At 44.6% G+C, this 13,506-nt stretch overlaps 1 protein-coding gene across 1 annotated transcript; it reads left to right on the plus strand.

The window, feature by feature from the left end:
- The first annotated feature begins 5,555 nt into the window (after positions 1–5,555).
- Positions 5,556–7,198, plus strand: LOC100191917 (UDP-glycosyltransferase 72B1). The gene has a single exon (NM_001137341.1). The coding sequence runs from the start codon at positions 5,557–5,559 to the stop codon at positions 6,994–6,996; it is 1,440 nt and encodes a 479-aa protein (NP_001130813.1). The 5' UTR covers position 5,556; the 3' UTR covers positions 6,997–7,198.
- Positions 7,199–13,506: the final 6,308 nt, after the last annotated feature.

Raw genomic sequence — 13,506 nt, forward strand, 5'->3', positions numbered from 1 at the left:
CACGTTCAGGACGCCACTACGATCCTCCAAAGCCATATATCGAGGACGGAGCACAACACTAGTCATAGGCCAACGACGGTGGTCCTCCCCGCCATCTTTCTCTCCCCCCCGATCTCTCTTGGGTGCGCTATGGTCGCATCTTCATCTATGGCCCGAGGTACCGAGGCGATCGCGTATATATGCACAAGAACAGGATGGTCCAAGCACAAGTTTAGACTACGGCGAGGAGATTCACTAGAGAATTGTGTGATCGGGTTAACAGAATCGGTTGACAGGGACTTGAACTAGCCAAAGGTCCTGCTCACAGTGATAGAGAACAGACGCGTGTATCAACGTGTAGTTGGGCCCTGACTGTTGTTGGGTCGAGAGGCAGGTACTGGCTTTTTTATCTTTTTATTCTTTTCTATTTTAGTTTTAAGTTCCAAATTCCAATTTGGATCCAGGTCTGAGCTTCTAATAAAAAAACAAATGCACAAGCAAAAACACCATCATGAATGCAAGTTATATTTTTATGTATTTATTTATTTATATATTATCCTATTTAAGCAAAATACTTTTAAATATGTAATTCACACACCAAACTGTGTATTTTAGGAAAAAATATCTTCTAGGGTGTAAGATCCTTTAGAGAGTACTTATTTAGAATTCAAGGGATTTAATTAAAGTCATATAGGGCTATTTATTAGAAAACAAATTTATGTTAGTAGGCATAACTTCCAAGGTAACAAAATTCTTATCAAGAGATATTTTAATTCAAAACCTTTAGGGAATTTTCCTAAATCCCAAAATACGATTTTGAGGTGTTACACAAATTTATCAAAATGATCTTGGTACAAATTTCTATAGAACTTTCACATGTAGAACTCTATTATATTTTTTATTGTGCCTTGATCCTTTCAATTCTACCTACGATTACAATGATACTCGTATTAGGAGTACAAGAATTTATGAACTTGGTACAAATTTCCATAGAACTTCCACACTTGTATTAGGATCAAGAAAGCATGTCATAGCAAGTGCAATATTTGACTTGTTCGAATATTTCTCAAACTTTATACTCATATCAATTGTTATTGTCCTAATAGTTAAATCATCACTATTTCCATTTTGAAGCATTTCATTTGTGTCACAAAAACCTCGATAAAATAAATTCATAGTAGGATATTAAGTACTAGAGAATAGTGCAGTAAGTTCATAAAAATATCCAAGAGCCAATTAATCATTTTAGCCAACTCCCATTCACTATAAGACAAATAAATGTTTTCATACCTACAATGATCCAATGACTTGAGACTCATAAATGCAGCCTGGTAGTACAATGCATCTTTCACCATTAGATAGGTCGAGTTCCACCTAGTTGAGACATCAAGAGAGATACACTTTGTAGTAAGCAAACTAGACTTAGTGGCACACTTCATGAGTTCCTTCCACTGCAATGGAGATCCTTTTACTCCCAATACAAGTGTCTTGAACTTTCCAATTGTGCCTACATGTCTCACATGAAAAAACATACCATCACAAAACAATAACATCGTTAATTGTCACTTCATTGCATTATCATTATCCGAAGTCAACACAATTATTTTTTCTCAATGTTCGGCTTGACCATAACTTCTAAAAAGGTTTCTACTAGTTCTTATCACTATATTGTCCTTCAACATTAAGGATGAATATATTTCCACAATTTAAATAGAGTAACTCCTAAGGAGGAATATCCTATGCCTATAGCCGACATGTTGCTTAATAATGCATCAGAAAATAGAATTATTAGCTTTTTTGATGATAATGCCAGATATAATTAGATCTTTATGGCCGAAGAAGATGCGTCTAAAACAGCATTTATATGTCCAGGCTTCATTGATTTATTTGAGTGGGTTGTCATGACATTCGGTCTGAAAAAAGTCAGTGCCACTTACCAGAGGGCTATGGATTCGATCTTTCACGAGTTGTTGGAAAACACAATGGAAGTTTAAATTGATGATATTGTAGTCAAATCGGCTGAGTTTGGTTTTCATATAGCTGATTTATGCAAAGCATTTGATAAAATGCGTCGATACAGTTTAAAAATGAACCCGCGTAAATTTGCCTTTGTAGTGTCGGCTGGTAAGTTCTTAGGATTTATCATTCATGAACATGGTATAGAGATAGATCTCGACCGAATTAAGTTTATTTGAAATGTGGGAGCTCCAACCTATAAGCTTGAGATGCAGAAGTTTTTCGGCAAGGTAAATTATTTACGAAGGTTTATTTCTAACTTAGCCGGGAAGATTGATTCCTTCACTCCTATCCTTTGGCTTAAAAATGATGCTAAATTCACATAGGGGGTAGAACAGCAGGAAGCATTTGATCTTATTAGAAAATATTTATCTTTGGCGCTAGTATTGAAAGAACCACACGTAGGAGTACCATTCAGGTTATACGTTGCAGTCAAAGATAGTTATTGGAGTTGTTCTGACAAAGGAGACCAATGGAAAAGAACACGTGGTAACCTACTTAAGCCGAATGTTGGTAGCTGCTGAAACAAGTTACACCTGCATTGAGAAGTTATGCTTATGCCTGTTTTATGTATGCACCAAGTGTAGGTGTTATTTGTTGTCTAGTCATTGCATCGTTTCTGGTCAAATCCATGTGATCAATTACATGTTTCAAAACCCAATCATGAGTCGTAGAATTAGTAAATGGGCTTATGCACTTGTAGAACATGACTTGGCCTACGAACCATTAAAATCTATGAGAGGCCAGGTCGTAGCAGCTTTTATTGTAGAACATCAGATTGATGGTACTCATAAACTAGATATGTCATATCTTACTGTTACTCCCTGGAGTCTGTATTTTGATGGATTGCTTTGCAACAAAGGGCAAGGAATTGACATCGTGCTTGTTTCGCCAAGTAATGCCTCCTTCAACGTCTCTAGCCGATTAAAAACTTATTGCACTAATAATCAAGCCGACTATGAGGCCCTCTTATTCGGTTTGGAACTTCTAAATTGTATGGGAGTGAAGCATGTGAGGGCATTTGGTGATTCCCAGCTAGTTGTCCAACAGATATTAGAAGAGTATCAATGTTTAGATGTTACTCTAAATAGTTACCTTGAAAAATGTTGAGGCATAATCTATTCTTTTGACGAATTCAACATTCGACACATCTAGGGTTGAGAATTGCAAAGCTAACAATTTGGCACAAGACGCATTAGGTTATCGGATAAAGCAAGGGAAATTTCACAATACCAAAAATCTGATAAATGGTGTCGCGCTAGATCCCCGGTCACGGACCGTCCAGGCTGCCAAGCCGGACCGTCCGCAACAAGTTCGGACTGTCCGAGTATGGGGTCCAGACCATCCAACATTGCAAGGAAGATTCTCTTGGTCGATTTGGCTGATAACGTAGCCGATGCAATTGATTGGAGGACACCTATAATTAACTACCTACAAAATCCCAGTGTTAGGACGGACAGGGACGTTCGGCGTACAACATTCAAGTATGTTTTAATGAGTGATGAACTCTACCGCCGAACTGTCAACGATATCCTGCTTAAATGCTTGGGCCCAGGTTATGCTATATTAGCCATGGCCAAATTATATGAGGGGATTTGTGGGACTCATCAATAGGCTTCGAAGATGAAGTGGTTATTGCGAAGATCTGGCTTCTATTGGTCTAACATGATAACTGATTGTTTCAAGTACTACGAAGGATGCCAAGTGTGTCAGAATTTCAGTGACTTATAGTTGGTCTCTACAGCCGAATTACATCATATCATCAAACCTTGGCCTTTCAAGGATGGGGATTGGAGTTTATAGGAGAGATACATCCTTCATCATCAAAAGGGTATCAGTTCGGGTTAGTCGCCACATACTACTTTACCAAATAGACTGAAGTCGTTGCTCTAAAGAACATGACACACATAGAGCCATAGAGGTAATTGAGTTTATAACTGAGCATATTATTCATAGATTTGGCATTTCTCAGACTTTGACCATAGACCAGGGGACTTCTATTATGTCAAAGGAGGTACGTGAGTTTGTTGAATCATATAGAATTAAATTGCTCAATTCATCTCCATATTATGCTCGGGCCAATAGACATGCCGAGTCTAGCAATAGGACATTGATTAGCCTAGTAAAAAAGAAGATATCTGATCATCCTAAGCATTGGCATAAGGTCTTGTCTGAAGATTCATGGGCTCATAGAATATCTAAACACTGCGCTACTAAAGTATCTACGTTTGAGCTTGTTTATGGCAGGAACCAGTGTTGCCTGTAGAGGTAAGCCTAAATGCTGTCAGGAGCACCAGGCAAAATGATCTGACTGTCGGTGATTATTATAATTCAATGATGGACAATATTGATGAAGTGACCGACAAAAGAGTGATAGCTCTAGGAGAAATAGAGAAGGACAAGATCATGGTCGCCAAATCTTACAACAAGAAGGTCAAGGCTAAGTCATTCCAGGTAGGAGACCTGGTGTGGAAGACCATCTTTCCTGCTAGCTGAAGGGAGATGAGCGACCGAGATAGCTATAAAAAAGGACAGTTCTCCTTTTTAACTCGTATCTTCTTAGCATTTGGCTAAGATAAAATACAATATCTAGAGTTTAATATCTGGTATGTGGCATATATCTACTTTAATATTAAATTTAATTTTTGGTGAGGGTCTACTTTAATTTTAAATTTATTTTTTGTGGGAATGGTCCATCACACTGGCTTGCCACTGGACCCTCACATGTTGTACCATTGCACTATACCATCAAATATGATTGGCGTGCTGTTGCAATACCCAGACATTGTACTAGTTACATACTCCCTTCGTCCCAAAATATTAGTCGTTTTAGCTCTTAATTTTTATGTCTATGTTCAAATGGATGATAACGAATCTATACACATGTGTAAAAAAATACATTAACTATTGTATGAAACAGTAAAACGAATTAGCTACCCGTGTTTCGATGCAAGTGCTAAAGTTAGCAAATGAATATAGAAAGACATCTATACCCTAATTAATGTGGTGTGGGAGAGAGAGTGTGAGGTAAAAAAAGTAGGAGATGTCTTTTCCTTGTCCCTCACTAATTTTATCTCACTTTAGCACACCTTAAAGAAACTAAACTGCTAATAAATACTAAAGTTTAGCATTTTATTTTTAGCTTGTTTCAGCATTTCTATTTAATATCTAAGTGCTAAAGTTTAGCAACAAATATATTGTTAGACTTTGGCACCGCCTAATTGTCCAATTGAGTGGCAATGGTTCTATGCGTGCCCAACGTGGTAACACCTCACTACATAGAATATAGAATATAGAATATAGAATATAGAATATAGGTGCCCTTCAATTATTGTGCGCGTGACCGAATTTGTTTGTAGAGATCAAATTTGCCACGCATTCCAAAGAACCCTAGTGCATTGGAAGTCATGCATCTGTCCAAAATCCAAATACTAAAGAAGTTGGTTGGTGGTATACGGAGTACTGGCAAAGTCGCATCAGTCACCAACACTAATCACACTTTACTAGCCACACCAACGTATCAGCTCCACCCCTTCGGCCACACAACCCAGGTGATCGACCATGTCCTCGCCGGCACCATCATCGGCCTCCAGGTCCAGCCACGGCTCACGAGGCTCCCCGCGCATCGTCCTCTTCCCGAGTGCTGGCATGGGCCACCTGGTCCCGTTCACCCGCCTCGCCGTCGCGCTTTCCGCCGGCCACGGTTGCGAGATCTCCCTCCTGACGGCGCTGCCCACAGTTTCGTCCGCGGAGTCCCGCCACATCGCCGCGCTCTACGCTGCGTTCCCCGCCATCCGGCAGCTGGACCTCCGCTTTGCCCCTTTCGACGCGTCGTCCGAATTCCCCGGCGCCGATCCATTCTACCTCCGCTACGAGGCCCTGCGCCGCTGCGCGCCCTCGCTCCTCGGCCCGCTCCTCGCTGGCGCAGGCGCGTCGGCTCTCGTCGTGGACATGGCGCTGGCCTCCGTGGCCATACCCGTAGCCAGGGAGCTCCACGTCCCGTGCTTCGTCTTCTTCACCGCGTCGGCCACGATGCTCTCATTCAAAGCCTACTTTCCCACCTACCTCGACGACGTCGGTGCCGGACATGGCGTTGGCGATGTTGACGTGCCCGGCGTGTACCGCATCCCAAGTTCGTCCGTCCCACAGGCGCTGCATGATCCCGACAACATCTTCACCCGGCAGTTCGTCGCGAATGGACGGGCGCTCGCGACAGCCGACGGCCTCCTGGTCAACGCCTTCCACGCCATGGAGCCGGAGGCCGTCGAGGCACTACAGGGTCGCTTCGTGCTCTCCGTTCTGCCGCCCGTGTTCGCCGTGGGGCCGCTTATGCCGGTGAACGACCTCCGGGAGACAGGGGAGGCAGCGCAAAAACAGGGGAACTATAGGGCGTGGCTGGACGAGCAGCCGCCGCGGTCTGTGGTGTATGTCAGCTTTGGCAGCCGCAAGGCTCTCCCCAAGGACCAGATCAAGGAGCTCGCCGCCGGACTAGAAGCGTGTGGCCACCGCTTCTTGTGGGTTGTGAAGGGCGCTGTCGTGGACAGGGATGACGCTGGGGAGCTCAGCGAACTGCTTGGCGAGGCCTTCCTGCGGCGCGTGCATGGCCGTGGCCTGGTGACCAAGTCGTGGGTGGAGCAAGAGGAGGTGCTCAGGCACCCGGCCGTGGCGCTGTTCGTCAGCCACTGCGGATGGAACTCGGTGACGGAGGCAGTGAGCAGCGGCGTGCCGGTGCTGGCGTGGCCAAGGTTCGCGGACCAGCGAGTGAACGCCCGCGTGGTGGTCCGTTGCGGGCTCGGCGTGTGGGCTGATCAGTGGAGCTGGGAGGGGGAAGAGGCGCTGGTGAGAGCGGAGGAGATCACAGCGCTGGTGATGGAGGCTATGGAAGATGACGCGATGGCAGTGAAAGCGGCGAATGTCCGCGAGGCTGCGTCGAGAGCCGTTGTGGACGGCGGCACGAGCTACCGAAGCCTGGCGGCGTTCGTGCGTCGTTGCACCGCATGAAGTTATATAAAAATTACTTATATAACTTAACTTCACGGTCTATAAACTTTTAAAATATGCCTATTCAGAACATATTCTATGTTCAGAACTTTAGATCTTTCTTAAATACAAACCGTAAGAAAGAGAATAGGAAGAACTGTTCTCGCTATGTACTTTATGACGTCGAGTACAAATATATATAGATTACAACCAAATATCATGCAAGTCTGATCCCGAAAAGATGGCCACGATGTCTCCTGTGATTCTAAAATGATGAGTTACGAAGTGGCATGGAGACTCGGACAGAAACAAGAAAATAGGATCTAATAACAGACGCTTTACATTATCTAACAGCCCCCTCAACCTATAGAATCTGGAGCTGGCTTGATTTGCAGGTTGGACCGGAACTCCTTGGACAACGATATTAAGAGACCTTTTGGTAAAAATATCAGCAAACTAAAGGGACGAAGGAACATGTATCACCTTCACCTCTCCTAAAGATACGCGCTCGCGTATAAAATGCAAGTCGATTTCCACATGCTACGTACGTTGATGTTGGACTGGGTTGGATACCAGATACATTGTGCTTACATTATCACAGAAGACCACAACAGCACGACGAGGAGGATGACAAAGCTCAATCAACAATTGGCGAAGCCAACAAATTTCACCCACAACATTGGCCACACCTCGATATTCTGCCTCAGCACTGGACCGGGATACCGTATGTTGCCGCTTTGAAAGGGAAATATGCCTTTGGGCCATTTCTATAACGTTTTGGTGATTAAGTACCCAACACATATTCTTTAAGCCCTAATGTGTCAAAGATTGAAAAGTGCAAATCAAGGCATGAGGTATGTTTCTAGACTTAGTACATTTGTTTTTGAATACTAATGAAGTTATCTAAGTGCTAGAAACAGTGAGAAAAGAAGAAGAAAAGAAACCGAAAAGACTTGGCTCGGTGCAGCCAAAACTCAGCTCTATCTGGCACACCGGACTGTCCGGTAGTGCACCGGACAGTATCTGGTGCGTCAGGCTGGTCTCCGGTGAAAAGGCCGCTCTCGGGAAAAGATCAACGGCGTACGACTATAATTCACCGGACTGTCCGGTGGCGCACCGGACTGTCCGGTGAGCCAACGGTCGCCAGCGCAACGGTCGGTCGCGCAATCCGCGGGCAACGCGTGGCCCGCACCAACGGTCGACAGGGGGCACCGGATTGTCCGTGTGCACCGGGCAGTGTCCGATGCGCCATTGTGCCCGAAGCTGCAACGGTCGTCTGTGCCCAATTTGGAAAGCAATCGACACCGGACAAGCTACAGTAGCTGTCCGGTGGCGCACCGGACTGTCCGGTGCGTCACTCGACAGAAGGCAAGGATGGCCTTCCTTGTTGGCCTCCAACGGCTCCTAGCTGCCTTGGGGCTATAAAAGGGACCCCTATGCGCATGGAGGAGATACACAAGCATTCACTAAGCATCCTAAGGCATCCAGACTCTGTTTCCGCGTATTCGTTTCGTTGTGTTAGAGATTTGAGCTCCATTCGAGTCAAGGACTCCTTGTGTTGTCATTTGAGCTCAAGTCTTCTCTTGTATGCGTGGGTGTGCTGCGATTTGTGTCTTGTGTGTGTTGCTCATCCCAACCTTACTCCGTGCTTTCATTGTGATCCTTGTTGTAAGGGCGAGAGACTCCAATCTTGTGGAGATTCCTCGCAAACGGGAATAATCATATAAAGGAAAACCATGGTATTCAAGTTGATCATCGGATCACTTGAAAGGGGTTGAGTGCAACCCTCGTCCATTGGGACGCCACAATGTGGAAGTAGGCAAGTGTTACTCGGCCGAACCACGGGATAAAAATCACGTGTCTTGTGTGGATCTCTCCGTGATTGTTTGTGTTCACAAGAACTCGCTTTAAGCCATTTAGCCGTACTAACACTCATAACTAAGTTTTGTGGCTATTAGTGTTTGAATTTTACAGGATCACCTATTCACCCCTCTCTAGGTGCTCTCAATTGGTATCGGAGTCGTACTCTTCATCTAAGGGACTAATCGCCCGAAGAGATGGATCCTAAGGGAAAGGGGATGGTGGTCAACGACAAGGAGAAGGAGTCCCTCTTCAACGAGCCAAGGGACAACAAGCCCACTGACTCAGGATCGAGTCACAAGAAGAGGGACGGGAAGAAGAAGAGGCGCATCAAGAAGATTATTTACTACGACAGCGATGCCTCCTCTTCTTCACTAAGAGACGACGATGATGATGACTCATCGAAAAGAGAACGGTTAATCAAAACTACTCTTTCGACTATTCTCGCATGTCGTACAATTCGAATGCACATTTACTTTCTATTCCACTAGGAAAACCTCCACACTTTGATGGAGAGGACTACTCATTTTGGAGTCATAAAATGCGTTGTCATCTATTTTCTCTCCATCCTAGCATTTGGGAAATAGTGGAAAATGGAATGCATTTCGATAGTACGGATAACCCTGTGATGATAAATGAACAAATTCATAAGAATGCACAAGCTACCACTGTTTTGCTAGCACCTTTGCGCAGGGATGAATACAACAAGGTGAGCGGCTTGGACAACGCCAAGAAAATCTGGGACACCCTCAAGATATCTCATGAGGGAAACGACGCCACCATGATCACCAAAATGGAGTTGGTGGAAGGCGAGCTGGGGAGATTTGCGATGATCAGGGGAGAGGAGCCAACGCAAACCTACAACAGGCTCAAAACCCTGGTCAACAAAATACGAAGCTACGGAAGCACAAGATGGACGGACTACGACGTCGTCCGACTCATGCTAAGGTCGTTCACGGTAATTGACCCCCATCTTGTAAATCTTATTCGTAAAAACCCGAGGTACACCAAGATGACGCCCGAGGAGATACTCAGAAAATTCATGAGCGGGCGCATGATGGTGAAGGAGGCACAATACGTGGATGACGCCTTGAATGGTCCATTACCCATCTACGAGCCGCAACCCGTTGCTCTCAAAGCAACAAGCAGCAAGGAGGCGCTACCAAGCAAGGTAGCTCAAGTGGAGGCTGCTGGACTCAATGAAGATGAGATGGCGCTTATCATCAAGCGCTTCAAGACCGCACTCAAAGGACGCAAAGAATACCCCTTCAAGAATAAAACAAAGGGAAAGCGCTCCTGCTTCAAATGCGGTAAGACTGGTCATTTTATAGCTCAATGCCCCGATAATGAAAATGACCAGGAACAAGAAAAGTATGGGAAGAGGGAGAAGAAGAAGGTTTACAAGAAGGCGAAGGGCGAGGCGCACCTTGGAAAAGAATGGGATTCAGACTGCTCTTCATCCGACTCCGACGATGAAGGACTGGTAGTCTCGGCCTTCAACAAGTCTTCGCTCTTCCCCAACGAACGTCACACTTGCCTAATGGCTAAGGAGAAGAAGGTACGTGTTCGGGACACTCCCAAGTATACTTCTTCTAGCGATGATGATTCTTCCGATGATGAAGTAGATTACTCTAGCTTATTTAAAGGTCTAGATAGAGCCAAAGTAGAGAAAATTAATGAATTAATTGATGCTCTAAATGAAAAAGATAGATTGCTAGAGAAGCAAGAAGACATTTTATATGAGGAACATGACAAATTTGTTAGTGTACAAAAATCTCTTGCTTTAGAAACTAGTAGAAATGAAATGCTATCTTCTAAGTTATCTGCTTGCCATGAATCTATCTCTAGTTTAAAGATTTTAAATGATGATTTAAATGCTAAGCTAGAAGAAGTTAACAAATCTAGTTCATGTGTAGAGCATGTTGTTATTTGCAATAGATGTAAAGACTTTGATGTTGATACTTGTAATGAACATCTTATTGCTATTACTAAATTAAATGATGAGGTGGCAAGTCTTAATGCTCAACTTAAGACTTGCAAAAGTGATTTTGATAAATTAAAGTTTGCTAGGGATGCCTACACTATTGGTAGACACCCCTCAATTAAGGATGGGCTTGGTTTTCGAAAGGAAGCCAAGAACTTATCAAGTCAAAGGACTTCCGTTCTCAACAAGGAGAAAGGGAAGGCTCCTATGGCTTGTAGTCCCTAAAGGAACTGTTGGGGGCCTTCGGCTTCCGAAGGTTCTCAAAAACATGATTTGACAATGTTTTCCATGTATGCAAGCAGGTATCTTCGGAATCAGGTTGCGGGTATACAAGAGCATGGTCAAGACGAAGCTTGACTGAAATGGAAGACGATCATGACGAAGGATGAAACGATCACGAAGCTATGTGCAGAAGAGCTTCGGCATGACAGCAGAAAGGGGAAACCGACTTAAAGATGAAAAGCCAAATTAGACCTCGAAGAATTACTATAGAGTTATTGATAAAAGTAAAGGGCATTAATGTAATTTTACACGGGCTATGTCCCGTGCCTATAAATAGATGAACAGTACTCCCGTACTGTTCACGCTGACTTGGCATTAGCATCACGCTTGTACCCTTACATTCCTTCAAGCCGAAGGTACATTTGTAATTTGTTGTTGTTTATATAAGTAAAATAAATAGAAATAAATTAATAATAATGTTCAAAGTAATCATGTTATTTTCCGTGTTCTATGTATAAATCTTTCTTATCTTTTATTATGATTATAAAGGTGTGACCTTCATAACCTTCGTCCGAAATCCATTATATCCAAAGGGAAATAATGCTTCGAAGGACGAAGGGCTTTCATATTTAACATTTTATGTTGCCTTGTTCTTAATTCATAGCATTTGAGAACAAGTCTCCCACATTGGCGCCCACCTCCGGTGAACTCACTTCCATTTCTTGAGCTTTGAACATCTTCGGCAAGCATAACCTTTGTTATGCCGCCGAAAAAAGCTTCAGCGACAGGGGCTGCCACTCTGCAGCCGCTGGACCCCAATCAGGACGTCCTTTCTCTTAGGGAGGCCCGAAGCCAGAAGAGGAAGGCCACCAGTCCAACGCCTCCGGAGGACGACTTGGACCAGGAAATCCAAAACCTGGAGATGCTCCATCAACAGGTGCAATGAAAGAAGGAGAAGATGGCTCGTCTAGCTGACCTTCAGAGGCAGATAGATGAAGCTTCGGAAGAGGTTCGTCATCTTGCTCAGGATGACCAGAACCGAAGGCCTCCGCACAGAGAGCTTCATCAGGAGGGCTTCTACAATGAGGACGACTGGTATGAAGATTTCCATCATGGAAATTTTGCTTTTGATGATGCTTCTCCTCTATCAACAGAATTGCAGGCTACACCATGGCCCCAGTATTACAAACCACCCCAGCTCCCCATGTACGACGGTCATTCAGACCCGAAGCAATTCTTGATGAGCTATGAAGCAACCATATCTTTGTATGGTGGCAATACTGCAGTCATGGCAAAGTCTTTTGTCATGGCCGTCAAGAGTGTCGCTCAAACCTGGTACTCCTCTCTTCGGCCAGGGACAATCACCTCATGGCAGAAGCTGAAGGATATGTTGATAACCAGCTTTCAAGGGTTTTAGACGAAGCCAGTTACTGCCCAAGCTTTATTCTAGTGTACCCAGGACCACGAAGAATACCTTCAGGCGTATGTCCGAAGGTTTCTGCGTCTGAGGGCACAGGCGCCAACAGTGCCCAATGAAATTGTCATTGAGGCCATGATTAAGGGACTTCGGCCGGGACCTTCAGCGCAATACTTCGCCAGGAAGCCACCACAAACTTTGGAGAAGCTGCTCCAAAAGATGGACGAGTATATCCGAGCTGACAATGACTTCCGCCAAAGAAGGGAGGAGGCATTCAGGTTCTCTGAAATGACCAGGCGCTTCGGAGGAAGATTTCATCCGAGGCACGTCAGGTCAATTCATAACTCCACTCAGAATGATGATAGAGGGAGTCAGCAGCAAAGGCCACAATACTCCTCGCAAGCTTCGGGACAGCAGCAAAGCTCTTTTCGGCCGCCAGCGCCAAGGGGCAGAGGCGCCAGGGGCTTCGGGGGAAGATTTGGGGATCAGCCAAGAAGAATTTACTGCCTATTCTGTGGTGAAGACAAGGGCCATACCACCAGGATGTGCCATGTCACCATCCAGAAGCAAAAGGAGATATCAGAAGCTGCAGCACAACAGAGTCAGCCGAAGCAGGTCATGCACACTGCTTCGTACCATTCGCCTTACATTCCAGAATATGTAGGCAATCACCCTGCAGCTTCTGTTGCTTCGGCAAGTCAACCCCAAGCATCTTGGCAACAGCCTCCACCGCCACCACCAACGCAGCGAGGTCAGCAGCCAGAAGGGAGTCAGCACACTCACCTTCAGTGAGACCTCAGAGAGGAGTCCGAAGCTCGCACAGTTAATAGCATTGTGCCAGAGTCGAAGCACATTTACTGACAGATATCCTACCTCGACAGCAGTTTTTTCGCATTTTCACATTCAGTATTACTTTCTTGTTAATAAGGAACAATTATGGGAAGTCTAAGTGTCTTTTATTGTTTTTCAATTTCTTGTAACAGTTTCGCCTCTTGCCATAATGAAAATATATCTTCTCCATAGGCTTGAGTTGCCGAGGCATAAGAAT

Source organism: Zea mays, chromosome 9 (genome assembly GCF_902167145.1).
Source record: "Zea mays cultivar B73 chromosome 9, Zm-B73-REFERENCE-NAM-5.0, whole genome shotgun sequence".
NCBI lineage: Eukaryota > Viridiplantae > Streptophyta > Magnoliopsida > Poales > Poaceae > Zea > Zea mays.

Coding starts and splice junctions, on each gene's coding strand:
- LOC100191917 (NM_001137341.1), top strand. CDS start 5,557: ATGTCCTCGCCGGCACCATCATCGGCCTCCAGGTCCAGCCACGGCTCA.